The sequence below is a fragment of the Macrotis lagotis genome, chromosome 7 (assembly GCF_037893015.1).
Source record: "Macrotis lagotis isolate mMagLag1 chromosome 7, bilby.v1.9.chrom.fasta, whole genome shotgun sequence".
In the NCBI taxonomy this organism is placed as follows: Eukaryota; Metazoa; Chordata; class Mammalia; order Peramelemorphia; family Peramelidae; genus Macrotis; species Macrotis lagotis.
The window spans coordinates 219,963,984-219,979,038 of record NC_133664.1 but is presented as its reverse complement, the minus strand read 5'-3'; the positions used below and the strand labels follow the sequence as shown (position 1 = coordinate 219,979,038).

The 15,055-nt window shown below is 33.4% G+C and overlaps 1 protein-coding gene across 1 annotated transcript in view; it reads left to right on the top strand.

The window, feature by feature from the left end:
* The window catches only part of BCL2L13 (BCL2 like 13), a 110,530-nt gene that overhangs the window by 54,773 nt on the left and 40,702 nt on the right, over window positions 1-15,055 (top strand). The window contains exon 5 of the mRNA XM_074194938.1: window positions 2,855-2,924. Coding sequence (XP_074051039.1) covers window positions 2,855-2,924 — 70 coding nt within the window. The remainder of the gene's footprint in view (window positions 1-2,854; window positions 2,925-15,055) is intronic.

Genomic DNA, 15,055 nt, shown 5'->3' with positions numbered 1-15,055 from the left:
AATTTCTTATCTGATCTATTAGTAATCTATTTTTTTTAAATTTCACTCCTAAATAAACAGCTGTTTCCTATCTTTATCTTTATCCTATCTTTATGAAAATTTTAAAAGTTATGATTTGTTTTGAAATTTGTACCACTTATAAAAGATAGCAATTCACATTTCTTTATGAATGTGATTTTTTTCCATCTTCGAAAAAATGGGTTTGGATTGATGAAATATAGTAATACTATTTTATGTAAAACTGACTTGTAATGAATGGGGTGAGAATGAGTACTTGCTAATTCATGATGATAAAAATTTTTTATTATTTTTATATATTGGAGTTTTTAATAACTCATTCAGAATCAAGTCTAAATAAAACCAAGCTAGACTGGTTTCTGAAGATTGTTTTCTTTTCTGTCCCCTCTTTTGTAGAAAATTCATGACTATTTTCTGACCATGATCACTTTAGAAGCTAATCAGATTTAGCTTCTTAGTGTTATAATATTTTGTCTTGTCATTAACACAAACCACATATATATTTCCAACTACAGTTTTTTCAAGTTGAATATGTTATCTCATCCTCAGAATCACTTTAAGTCAGATGCCTGAGAAACTAATTGTGGACTTTGTAAAAGAAGCTTAGCAGTTTTGGGGGGAATGTTGAGGGAACTTCTTTTGACTTGGCTGTGTATCAGGTTTCCTTTCCTTTGAATGTTTCAAACAACTGTCATCCTCTAAATATCCATATGTGTGAAGGTATAATTAGCAAAATGTATGCTCACCCTGAAACATCCTCATATACTTAAGCCTCATAGGCTAACTCCATGTAAGGATAACTAGGAGCAGCAATAATGGAAGAGTCCAGCAAAGGAACTGAAAGGATTGAAACCCTCCTTTTAAGCTTCAGAAGAAATTTTAGGTAGAAACAGAATATATTTTAATAAGTAGTCCAGTTAAAATGTTTCCAGTCTTACACAAAATCTAAATCCATTAACAAGTTCTATGGTTATTAATATTTTATTATTAATATTTTATTTATAATATTGTATACATGTATTATATGTTTATATTTATATTATTCTTTATATTTTATATTGTTAATTTTTTTATTATTAGGAATATGACATTAAAGTCTTTTTTTTAATAGATTATTTGGAGGTACTATTCCCTTTGATTTTCTTTGCTTCAGTATTAATTTATATATTTATATTTGCTAGGTTTCTGAAATATTTGAATTGTTAATTCTTGAATTTAAATCCTAACAAGATAATTCTGATTGCTCAAGTTTGTGTGGGAAGTTGCATTAACTTAAATAAAAATAAATCAAATTACATTATGAACTTTAAAGAAATATTTTCTGTAGTTATATATTTAATTGACTGGTCTTTTTTTCTGAAATTAGAAGTATTCTTTACAAATTTGTAAATCTACATATAGGTAATAGTAATTTTTGTATATGTAATTTAAAAACAGTTATGCATATTTAAGCTTTCAAGTCATTGTCTATGATTTATGGAATTTTTTTAGATTTATAAAATCTTCTACAAAGCCATTTTTTAAAAATACTATTCTGAAATCATATTACTCAGCTACAATGCTCCTTTACCAAACTTTTTCAGAGAATATCCCTGTACTACAGATTCTTTTTAACTATAAGTTAAATTATATTGTCTGAGAGGAGTCGTCTTTTATTTTTCTGTCACTTCCTTTTGCCCATATTTTACCTAAGAACTTGTAAGAGGATGCTATCCCTATGGGACTGTAAGTTTTATAAAACTTAACCCCCTCTTCTTCTTTGAGTAGCATAAATTTGATAAATTCAGAATCAGAATAATTAGAGCAGAAAAGGAATTTAAAGATCATTGGGGCTTGGAGTCCAGAGAAGTTTCAGTGACTTACTCAAGGTCATATAACTTAAGCCTCGTGATTCCCAGTTTACTGATCTTCTACTATACTGACTTCCCTTATAGGAGCATCTGGATAAGAGAGATATTTTAAGAAGAGGTTCAAATCTTTAAAAATGAGTACTTTTATTATTTATTATATAAGTTTAAACTCTGCCAGTTTCAGTTTAAAAAATTGTTTCCATGAAATGAATTGTTGTTCTCATATGTTGAGCAGGTATCAAGCAGATGAGGAAACCAAAGCAGAGAGTTTAGAACTTTCTCTTATTCCCACCAATTATTTGAAATTCTGATTAGTCTAGTACTGTCATTCTTATAGAGCTAACAAGGAAAAATTTCCTTCCAGATTTTGAGGAATTAATATTCTAAGGTTTTGATTTATAAATATGATTTATTTCTTTAAATATGAAAAGTCCTATCAGGTGTCAAAGCTCATTTTTTATTTTATTTTATTTTTTAGATTTTTCAAGGCAATGGGGTTAAGTGGCTTGCCCAAGGCCACATGGCTAGGTAATTATTAAGTGTCTGAGGTCGGATTTGAACCCAGGTACTCCTGATTCCAAGGCTGGTGCTCTATTCACTGCGCCACCTAGTCACCCCTGTATCTCATTGGTTATTAAGCTAAATTTATATTGTAGTTGGTTTTTAGAACTGTCTTGAGTGAAACCCTTTTTTTTCTTTTATCCCACTCTTTTTTGGTCCCATAATGAACGTAGAGAATACTAAGTTAATTCCAGAAAAATTAAAAAATAATTAACAAAATTCAAATTTAGCTAAACATACAGCCATTTTCCCAAAATATTGACTACCTACTTCAGAATATTTTTTTATTAATTTTGATTATGGGTTTGATTTTTTTAGGACCCAAATAGAATGACTATTAATTAACATTAGAGAGGTGAATCAGGTTTCATATGTGTTTGTTTTCATTCCTTCTTTGACTTGGACTTTTAAAAAAATTTCTACAGGCCAGTGAACTATCAGGCATATCGGGAATGTACACTGGACACTGCAGCTCTTGCCAGCGGCTGGAATAAGGTACTTTTATTCAAATTTTCATGTGTTTAAAGTATTTTTTTTTTTTAGGTTTTTGCAAGGCAAATGGGGTTAAGTGGCTTGCCCAAGGCCAGACAGCTAAGTAATTATTAAGTGTCTGAGGCTGGATTTGAACTCAGGGACTACTGACTCCAGGGCCAGTGCTTTATCTACTGTACCACCTAGCCACCCCTAAAGTATTTTTAATATGTTGATATTAAGGTAGTGGTAGAGTTCCTGATCAATAATAGATCTCTATTGTACCTATAGATCAGTCAAGGCAGGTCTTATGTGCAGTTAGCGTCCTATAGGGTATGATGTTTTGGACTTTCTACTGTAAGGGCCCTTTTTTTCATTATATAAATTATTTAAAAGTTTTCCAATTACATACAATGGTAGTTCTACAATCATTTTATTTTGCAAGGTTATGAGTGTTAAATTTTTCTCCCTCCTGACCCTCCTCTCTCCAACAGAAGACAATCTGATATAGTCTTTACAGTTGCATCTATGATATACATAGATCAAAATTGAATGTGTTGTGAGAGAAGAAACAGATCCAAAAGAAAGAAATAAAATATTAGAGATAGCAAAATTATGTAATACATAAGACAACGTAAAAAAAATTGGAAATAACAAGCTTTGGTCTTCATTTAAACTTCATAGTTCTTCTCTGGATACAAATGATATTCTCCATCATAGATCCCATAAAATTATCCCTGATTATTGCACTGACCACATCTATTCTTAAATTAAGATTTCCATATGGTCCTACTCTCTTCTTGTGATTGTCCCAAATTTTCTACTACTTCTAACCTTCACTTAGATTAAGCAGAAGATATTTTCTCAAAAGTTACATTCTGACATATTACCTAGCCAGAGAAGTTGTATGTATTAGACTATAATAAGCAGTTTTAGTCCCAGCTTCAACATTTTTAGTTTTTTTCACCTGTATTAGATATTGTATATAAGTGTATTCTGATGTATTACATGTTTCCATTGAATTCCATTGAATAAGGAAAATACTATTTCATATAAATGTTTGGGATATATTTTATAAGTTTTTTTATAATTGTAAAATAGATAGCCTTTTTCTTTACTGTCATTGCATGGTAATTTATCATTAATTATTCATTATTATCATCAATACCTAACACACAGAGAGCATGAGGGCAAATGATTGAATTTCAAAAGGCTAGTTGAAGAGAAAGGTGATTACCACTGAGATGAGCCAAGAGAGGGCAGTTGTTGATGATGGTTGCCTATAGATATCCAAAAAGTGGGTGTCTGAGTAAAGAGATATTACAGAAAAAAAAAGAGTTTTGAAGATTTGTTTGCTATTGTTGTCATGCTATAATAGAAAAAATTATTATGTACAGTGGACAGTGACATATATTTTATAGTTATCACTGTAAATTAGGTCCAATAGCAGTATATTTTTTTAATAAAAATCCTCTGTACCACAGATTCTTTTTTTTAGGTTGAATTATATTCCCTGAGTAGTAATATTTTATATTTATATCTAATTAACTACTAATTAGCTTGAGAATAAACATACATAGCATTGCTAGGCTCAATTTTTCTCTTTTGCAAAGGTAATGCCCCCAAATTTGCAGTATTTGGAGTGGGGAATAAGGTGGTGACTAGAGAATTGACTTCAGAATCAGATGACCTGGATTCATGTTTTGCCCCTGGCATACTTTGGAAATTTTATGGTTTTAGTTCCAGACTACCACAATTAAGTGAATACAGAAATAAAGCAAGTCACAAATTTTTTGATTTCCCAGTGCATATAAAAATTATATTAATACCACACTGTAGTCTATTAAATTACAATAAAATTGTCTTAAAAACTCATTATACATAACTTAAAATATTTTATTATTAAAAGATGCTAACCATTATCAGAGCCTTCAGCAAGTTATAATTTTTTGCCAGAGATGAGTCTGGCCTTGATGTTGATGACTGTTGACTCATCAGGGTGGTGGTTGCTGATCATGAGAGTGACTGTGCCAGTTTCTTTTTTAAAAAATATAAATATTTTATTTGTTTTCCAATTATTATAAAATAGTAATTTCTACAAATCTTTTTTTGTAAGATTTTGAATTTTGCAATTTTTCCCCTTCCCTCTCCCCTCCTGCCAACAGAAGGCAGTCTGGTAGTCTTTACATTGCTGTGCCAATTTCTTAAACTAAGACAATGAAGTTTGCCTCATTGATTGACTCATCACTTAGAAGCCATTGTAGTGTTGTTAATTGACCTAATTTCAATATTGTTATGTCTCAGAGAATAGAGAGGCCTGAGGAGATGGTGAAGAGGGAAAATGGCAGTCAAACACATAGTATTTATTGATCAAGGTCACTATCTTATATGAACATGGTTTGTGCCACTTCAAAACAATTACAATAGTAATATCAAAGATCACTGGTCACAGATCACTATAACAGATATAGTAATTTAAAAGTCTGGATTATTGTGAAAATTATCAAAATGTGACAGAGAGGCACAATTTAAACACACATTATTGGAAAAATGGTCTCTGATAGATTTGCTTTATGCAGATTTGTCCTAATCTTCAGTTGTTAAAAATCACAATATCTGTTAAGTTCTGAGTTATATAATAAGATTATAAAACATATTCTGTACATATCTCATTTTATCTTCAAATTCGTCCTGTGTGGTAGATAGTGCTAGTATTATCATTTCCATTTTTAGATGAAAAAAATAAGTTTCAGCTCCAAAAAGTTTTAAATGACTTTCCCCAGGACACAACTATTATGTGTAGAATTGGAACTGAAATCTAGGTCTTCCAGTTCTAACTCCAGTGGTGTTGATTGCTTTTCTACTGTTGTATAAGTATTCGACTATAATAAGGATGTTTTAGTCCCAACATCAACATTTTTAGTTTTTTCACCTGTATTACATATTATATATAAGTGTATTCTGTTGTATTACATGTTTCCATTGAGTTCCTTTGAATAAGGAAAATACTATCTAATATAAATGTTTGGGATACATTTTATAAGTTTTTTATAATTGTAAAGGTATGAGATAAGATTGATTCTTCTAAAGTCCTCCAATATTGCTGTTTCAGATAGATCACCAGTAACAGTAACAGATTTGGTCTATTGCATCCATAAGTTTAGCTAAATTCAAGGAGATTCATTACCAGGAGATTCTTTACCAGGTTCACTACAGATGATGAATTTTGTGCAAAGTCATGAAAAAGTAGAGATCCCTGTGAATGGATAGTATAGTCACACTGATGAAACCAAGCACCATTAAAGTATTAAAATTTAATTGACTTGTATTATATGTAAGCTATTTGGTAATTAGATAAATCAGTGAACAAAAATTCAGGCACTAATATAGTCTTTCACACCTTCTTTGTACTCTAATCCTATTAATCTTGTTCTTTGACTAGTTTGGTCAACATCTGTTCTGCTCATTCCTTCTTGGGAGTGACTTTATTTCTTTTGATCCCTTTGTCTCTCCCCCATGGCTCTCTACTTTTCCCTGTTCCCACTTCTTTTTTTGTTTTTGTTTTGTTTTTGTTTTTGTTTTTTGCAAGGCAAATGGGGTGTGAGACCGGATTTGAACCCAGGTACTCCTGACTCGAGGGCTGGTGCTTTATTCACTGCACCACCTAGCTGCCCCTGTTCCCCACTTCTTTACAGTCCCTCACTTTCACTGTAGTTATCATCATTGTCCTGCTATTGACTTTGAGATAGTAAATGGAGGAGACTGGGAAAAGTGAAGTCTGGTTGATGTTTTTTTATTAGCTAATCATAGATGAATTATTTTTGACAATGAGAGCTCACTTAGGCTGATAGTTTACTTTTGATTGTAACCCAAGATTTATGAAGGAGAGTGGTTTCCTGGAAAGACTTCGGAATTTATCATTAGAGAATCTTAGGTCATATCCCAGCCCTTCCATTTAATAATAGTGGGATCTTGGGCAAGTTCTGCCTCTCTGGTTTTCAAATTCGTCAGTGTTGTTTTGATTTTCATTTCTTTTATTAGTGATTTGGACTATTTTTCATGTTGTTGTGAGTAGCTTGCATTCTTTTTTTTTTTTTTAGAAACTGTGTCCTTTGATCATTCATCTATTAGAAAATGACTCTTGTTCTTATACTTTTGGAGTTTGAAAAAATTTTGGTATCCATGAAGAATCTTTTCTGTTGCTATCTCTCCACATATTGTCCCCACTCTTTGTTAATTCTATCTTTGCCTTCCATTGTGACTTAGGGAATCTGTTGTTATCAAGTTGCTCCCTTTTAAGTCTATTTTGTCTTCTGTCAATTATAGATGTGCTCCCCTACAGTCAGTGCTGAATTCTGGGCCACCTGTTCTGGTCTTGCATTCTCCCTCTCAATACTTCCCCTTTTTCCAAGAAGTAGAGTAGGCATGCTTCTTGCTTCTCAGTGCCACTTTCTGACTATTTACTTGGCAACTTCTTTTTGTGTTTCACTCCATCCAGATATATCACCTAATCCAGATCCTGGTAGTTGTTCTGTACTGCCTTCTCAGGGAGATCACTTCCTCCATATCTTTCTGCCACATCCCCAACTCTTTAGTCTTGAATACTTCATTTTATATTTTAAATCATCCTTGCTTCCCAGTTCTTCAACTTCCATGATTTACACTTAACCTTAGTCACATATAGATGTGGCAGTCAAGGTCATATCCTTGATTTTATCCTCACCAACAGTTACTCTACAATCCACTACTCTGGATTTCCTCTATTTAAATGATCTTCAGAGTGAGAATGTGCACCCCCCCTAAGGAGCAAGGTTGATTTGAGAGGGCCAAAGCCAAGCATGCATGCATGAGATGGGTGAAATTCCACCTACCCCATTAAAGTCAATGGGAGATCACCAGCACCCTAATTAGAGTATCATCACTCTAATAACTTTCCCACTCAACCATCTTCCAACCTTTTCTCTTTTGTGCAGTGACAGCTCCTGTTTGTAACCTGAGACAACTGCAGTAATCATGTAGATTATACTAGGAAAAACCTGTGCTCTATCATTTCATGGTTGTGTTATGTGCCTTCCCTTGCTATGAGTTCCAGAACAGTGGGTACAGAGTAATGTCTTGCTTGGCTTCTTTAAGTTTTCATTCCGGATGGAACAGTTATCTTTATCATTATCTTTCCCTGTAAAAGCACCTCTCTTCTGAACTTAATTATTTCTATTGAGGGTATTACCTCACTTCTAGTTTGCAACTGGTGTTTGCCACAATCTCATTTAGGTTGTACTTGTACAGTTTTGTTTTAACAAGTTTCCATATTAGTCATGTTGTGAAAGAAGAATTAGAACTAAAGGCGGGGGAAGCCATGAGAAAGAAAAACAACATAAAAGAAGTTTTAAAATGTGATTATGGTATACTCTGCTGTGATTTGAACTTCATGATATTTTTTCTGGGTGTGGATGGCATTTTCTATAACAGGTCTCAGAATTGTCCGCGATCACTGAAGTGTTGAAAGGAGCTGCATCCATCATAGTCGATCTTGCTGTTAATGTGTATAATACTCTTTTCATTTTATTTACTTCACTTAGCATTAGTTTATGCAAGTCTTTTCAGGCTTTTCTAAAGTTTAGCCACTTATGATTTCTTACAGAACAAAATACTCCATTACATTCATATATCATAATTTATTCAGCTATTCCCCAATTGATAGTCATCCCCTCAATTTCCAGTTCTTTGCTACTGAAGAGAGTTGTTGTAAATATTTCTGAACATGTGTATCTTTTCCCCTTTTTTTATGATCTCTTTCAACATTTTTTTTTAGTTCATGAAGTAGTGTGTGGTTAAGTGACTTGCCCAAGGTCACACAGCTAGGTAATTATTAAGTGTCTAAGGCTGGATTTGAACTCAGGTACTCCTGACTCCAGGGCCAGTGCTCTGTCCACTGTGCCACCTAGCCACCCCCCCCCAGCATTAATTTTTTTTTTAAAGATTTATTTATTTTGAGTTTTACAATTTTCCCCCCTTTCTTGCTTTCCTCTCCCCACCCCCCACAGAAGGCAGTCTGTTAGCCTTTACATTGTTTCCATGGTATATGTTGATCTAAATTGAATGTGACAAGAGAGAAATCATCCTTAAGGAAGAAAAATAAAGTATAAGACATAAAAATTACATAATAAGATAACAGTTCTTTCTCTGGATAGAGATGGTATTCTCCATCGCAGACAGACCCAAATTGTCCGTGATTTAAACATTCATTTTTTAAAAATTTTCTACCTTCCACCCTTTCTTCTCCCCATCTTTCCTTCCTTTCCACCCTAGAATAACAAGTAATTTGGTATAGGTTATACATATTTTGCACATATTTCCATATTAGTCGCACTGTGAAAGAAGAATGAGAACAAAAAAGGGGGGAAAATGAGAAGGGAAAAGCAAAAAACAATAACATATTTTGATTGACATTTAGATTTCCATAGTTCTTTCTCTGAATGTAGATGCATTTTCCATTGCAGGTCTTTTACAATTGTCTTTGATTGCTGTATTGCTGAGAAGAGCTGTCTATCATATTTGATGTTTACAACTCCACCAGCAATGCATTAGTGGCCCAATTTTCCCACATCTGCTCCAACATTGTTCATTTTCCTTTTCTCTCATTGTAGCAAATCTGATAGGTGTATGAGGTGGTACCTCAGAAATGTTTTAATTTGTATTTTTCTAATTAATAGTGACTTAGAGCATTTTTTCCTACAATGAAAGATAGCTTTAAATTTCTTCATTTGAAGACTGCCTATTCAAATCTTTTGACTATTTTATTAATTGGGAAATAATTTGTAGTCTTATAAATTTGACTCAGTACTGTTATACATTTTAGAAATGAAACCTTTATCAGAAATACTAACTGTAAAAATTATTTCCCAGATTTCTGGGAAATTCTAATTGAAGCAGAGTTAAGTGACTTGCCCAAGGTCATATTAAGTGTCTGAGTTCAGATTTGAACTCCTGACTCCAGGGCCAGTACTCTATCCACTGTGCCACTTTATTTGTTTGGTTTTTTTTTTTTTATTCTATGAGTTTTGTGCCAGAACTTTTCAATTTAATGTAATAAAAATTATTCATTTTATATTTCATCATGTTCTCTGTCTCTCCATGGTCATAATTTCTTCTCTCCATAGATCTGACAGGTTACTCTTCTTATTGGCTCATGGTATCACCCTTTATGTCATGTACCCATTCTGACCTTATCTTTTATATGGTTTCAGATGTTGGTCTAGGCCTAGTTTCTGCCACACCATTTTCCAGTTTTCCCAGTAGATTTTGTCAAATAATGAGTTCTTATCCTAGAAGCTAGAGTCTTTCATATTCCATGTATTTTAATCAACTGCCAAACTTTGTTATCTCCAAAACATCTCTTGTATTTGTATTCTTTACTTACATTGCCACCACCCTAGTTCAGACTTATATTGCTTGAACTATTGCAGTAGCTTTCTGTTGTGGTTTGGATTAATTTAGGACAATCTGGAGATTTTGGCTACTGATTTGCACAAAATGAAACACTGGTAGAACATCTAACATTTAACAGAAGGTTGTATACTTAATTGCATGGAAAGAATATTTAGCAAAGAGATGATTCAGTTGTATACAGTTTTCCTGACTTTGAATTTTCCTAGGATGCTGGCTTTTATCCTTAGGTAACCAAGAAGCTAGGACAGCTAGATGGCACAATGGATAGAACCTAAAGTCAGGAAGACTTATATCTTCCTGAGTTCAAATGTGACTTAAGATACTTACTATGTGTGTGACTTTGGGCAAGTCACTTAGCCCTGTTTGCTTCAGTTCCTCTTCTGTAAAATGAACTGGGGAAGGAAATGACTAAACTACTTCAGATCTTTGCCATGAAAATTCCAAATGAGGTCACCAGTCCAATATGACTGAACAATATCAGCAACCAAGAAGCTATCAGTGGTTCAAGTAATACTCTCTGGACCAGTTAAGTCCCAAAGACAATTTCATTACCATTACAAATTTTTTCTGAACTTAAAAAACAACCTTCTCCCCCAAATTGAGCATTTCCATTTACAAAATAGATTTTAAAAAAAAGATTGTATAGGGAATCATGACTTATACATAGCTTGATTTTTATGAAATGAATACATTTTATGAAAGTTGAACAATTAATTTGAGGACTGATTTTTGTCAATTTCATTCTGAATGTCTATTCTCTTATGAGTATTTTTATAATTACTTCCATATTCCTTTTTTCCTTCTTCAGATGGGACAATACAGTTGCTCCTTCCTTTCTTACCTAATTTAAGAAAATCTTTTAATAACAAAACCATCAATGGTCATACCTTGAAATGTATGATTATTCATTAGGGGTCCTCTGGAGATATGGTTGTTCAGATTTGATCTCTTTCCTAATTTTTTTAAATAAAATGAATTTTTTTCTTCTAAACATCAAAAAAAGTAATTCCACATATATAAATGTAACATAAGAGGATTATATATGAAACCATGAACCTTTTATTTCATACTGATTGCTTTATATATATAAGTATGTATATAAAATATATTATTTTTAATTACAAATATAATTATATAATACATAAATTAAATAAATGTATGAATATATAAAATAAATATAAAAATACGTATTATTTTCAAAACTGCCCTGCTTATCTATGTTTCCTTCTGAATGTTCCTCTGTTTTCTTTTGTACTATTTCTCTTTATTAGTACAGTCACAATTGCTTCAAGCCCTCTTAGGAAAACTTCTAACATTTACTCTCAGTGTTGACTGTCTGCTTTAATTTACTTTTTATCTATCTCTGGCTAATTTGTGGTTGAGGCAAGATTCAGGTTTCTGGAAACATTTGATTAACAAGATTATATTATTGTAATAGTGCCTGGAAGGACCAGAAGGGGAAATTGGGGGGGAAAAACCCAACTTTTTCTTGGAAACTCCTTCATCTTCGAATAGCTGAGTATGATGGCATCAAACTGAATCTTCTGGTTTTAAATGCCTGTGGGACCTAAACCTTCCTTTATATCTCCCTTGTCTGTAACAATTCAATTCTGCCTTCTCCTTTCTCCTTTTACTGCTTGCCTTTGTATACTACCCAGTCTTTCTGATTCAGCTCTATATATGATTATGCTCTATCCTCTCTGCTTCAATCTAGACCCTTGCTTGGTTTTTCTATTTAATTCCAACATAGCTCCTCCTTTTTATACAAGTTTCTTAGGTTATGACCAAGTCTTTTGTAGAATAGGCAGTCCAGGGGCACAGTTGGATAAAGCACTGGCCCTGGAGTCAGGAGTACCTGGCTTCAAATCCGGTCTCAGACACTTAATAATTACCTAGCTGTGTGGCCTTGGGCAAGCCACTTAACCCCATTTGCCTTGAAAAAAACCTAAAAAACAATAACAGTCAGTCTAGCCTAGCTGAAGCTCCAAGGTACCCTTGGAGAGAGAGAGAAACAGGTGACAAACTACCACTACCACCACACCACCATCTCCTGGGATCCCAGTGGAAACTGCCTAGAGCTTTGAATCTAATAAATATTATAGAATAATATAATGATGCTTACAGTCCACTGCCATTCCTTTTTTTTTTTTTTTTTTTTTTTAGTTTTTGCAAGGCAATGGGCTTAAGTGGCTTGCCCAAGGCCACACAGCTAGGTAATTATTAAGTGTCTGAGGCCAGATTTGAACTCAAGTACTCCTGACTTCAGGGCCAGTGCTCTATCCACTGCACCACCTAACTGTCCCTCCACTGTCATTCTGTTAATCTAAGAGGCAACCCCTGTGGAGGTACAGCCTAACAGCTGCACCTGAAGGTGCTATAGTCCCAATTTTTTGAAGACTTAAAAAAGATTTTTACCATTGACAAATGTTTCAGTATCAGAAATTGATTTATCTTTTTCCAGTGGAAATGACATTGAAGAAGTTGCAGCATGCCAACTAGAATTAAAGAGAAGGCAGTTACTAGCAAATTATTATAGCAAAAATGATCTTTAATTGGGGTAGGGAATTTGCAACTGGGGTATCATGCAGAAGTGCCAAGCTGGGGAGCCCAAGTAGGGGATTGTGGGTGGAATTATAAAGTATTAGGGCAGAGAGAGTGGGGTACAATTTTCCTAAAGGTCTGGCTCCAGGTGTAGTGGGGATTGGGATATATCCCACTTTGATGTGACTATTTGTTTTACATAACAAGTAGAAATTAAGTATTTACCAAAGGAAAAACCCAAGGCTGGGACTGGTAAACCTTTGGTAATTCATGAGTCTGGGAATGGGGACAAGGTCAGCATTTATCTTCTGCCTGTGTTGATTGCCCTCTGGACCTTTGGACCTTTCCATTTGACTTGCAGCTGAAATCTTCCATAAATGCTGACTCCCCCAATAGAAAGTGAGCTCTTTGAGAACAGGGACAATCTTACTTTTTTATTTGTATTTTTTTTTAATTTTTAATTTTATTTTTAAAGCAGTGGGGTTCAATGACTTGTCCAGGGTCACATAGCTAGATAATTATTAATCTGAGACCGAATTTGAACTCAGGTCCTCCTGACTCCAGGGTCAGTGCTCTATCCACTGCGCCAACTTGCTGCCCCACTTTTATTTGTATTCTTATGGCTCAGCACAGTGTTTTGCAACTTTACAGCACAGTGCTTGTTAAGTTCATTCATTAGCCATGTGACGGGGGAAGGTTCTGTGGGAAGGCCTCCTGAAGGAATTTGGGATTTGATTTGACTGGCATTTTGAAGGAAGCTCTGAGAGAGACCTTGGGAGAGTCTTTAAAAATGTAGATGGAATTCAAAGAATAGTGAGAAGGCTAGTTTTACTGGATGGTAAATTTTGTGGAGGGGAATAAAATAGAAGATAGTTATAAAGATAGGAAGGAGTAAAGCTGTGAAGGGCTTTAAATGTTAAGTTAACTTACAGCTCTAAACAAAAACAAAACAAAGCATAAAAACAACCCACTTGGCGATTTATTGCCCATTGTCCCAGTTATATAAAAACCTTCCCTGTTTGACTATATTGCTTTCACTATATGAGTTGCACATTTTTCTACCACCTTCCCGTGTGTTTCCCCTCCCTTTGACAACAAACAATCTGATAAAAGTTGTACATGTACAATTGGGTTTAACATATTTCCATATCAGTTATTTTGTGAAAGAGGAATTAGAACTAAGGGGCAAAAAAACCCAAGAAATTTTTAAAAACTGATCATAGAATGCTTTGCTCTGCATTCAGTCTTCATAGTGTTTGGGGTTTTTTAACTACATGTAAATATAGTTTTCAATAGTCATAATTTTGTAAGATTTTGAGTTCCACCCTCCTTACCTTCCTCTTCCCCTTAACAAAGAACAATCTAATATAGGTTAAGATGTGTGTCACTATATTAAACATTTTCATATTAATTAGAAGAATCAAAACAAAAAGAGAAAAGCAAAAGAGAAAAAAACCATAAAACATGAAAGAATTTAAAAAATAATAAGCTTTGGTTTCTATTCAGACTCCATAGTTCCTTCTTTGGATGTGGATGGTATTTTTCATCACAAGTCATTTAGAATTGTGTTTGATTATTGTACTGCTGAGAAGAGCAAGTCCATCATAGTTGATCATCACACAGTGTTGCTGTTTATATATACAATGTTCTTCTGGTTCTGCTCATTTCACTCAGTGTCAGTTCTTAGAAATCTTTCGAGGGTTTTCTGAAGTCCAGTTACTCAAGATTTCTCACAGAACAATAATAATACTGTTTTTTTTTTGTTGGAGGACTCTAGGAAACTACTTAATGACATTATTTTACATGTAGATTCAGTAGATTCATTGCCCTTTGTCCTTCTCTTCTTACATTTTAATTCTTTTCTGTAGTAGCTAGAGAAGATAAAGGAAAATTTGATACTATCATTTTTTTCCCCTTTACATTTAGTACAAGATAGTTTTACAGACTATCACTGTCTTTCAGGAACTTTTTTTAATTCTTGTAGGAAAAAAAATTTTTGACTAATACAAAAGTTTATTTCTCATAGTATAATTAGGATAAAGTAAAAGTATTAAGTTTAATAATTTATACAATAAATCATAACTTTTCATTTAAAAAACATGAAAAAATTTCCTTCTTTTGCTGAATTCTTTTACATTGTCATAGATTTTATAAAATTTTGACAC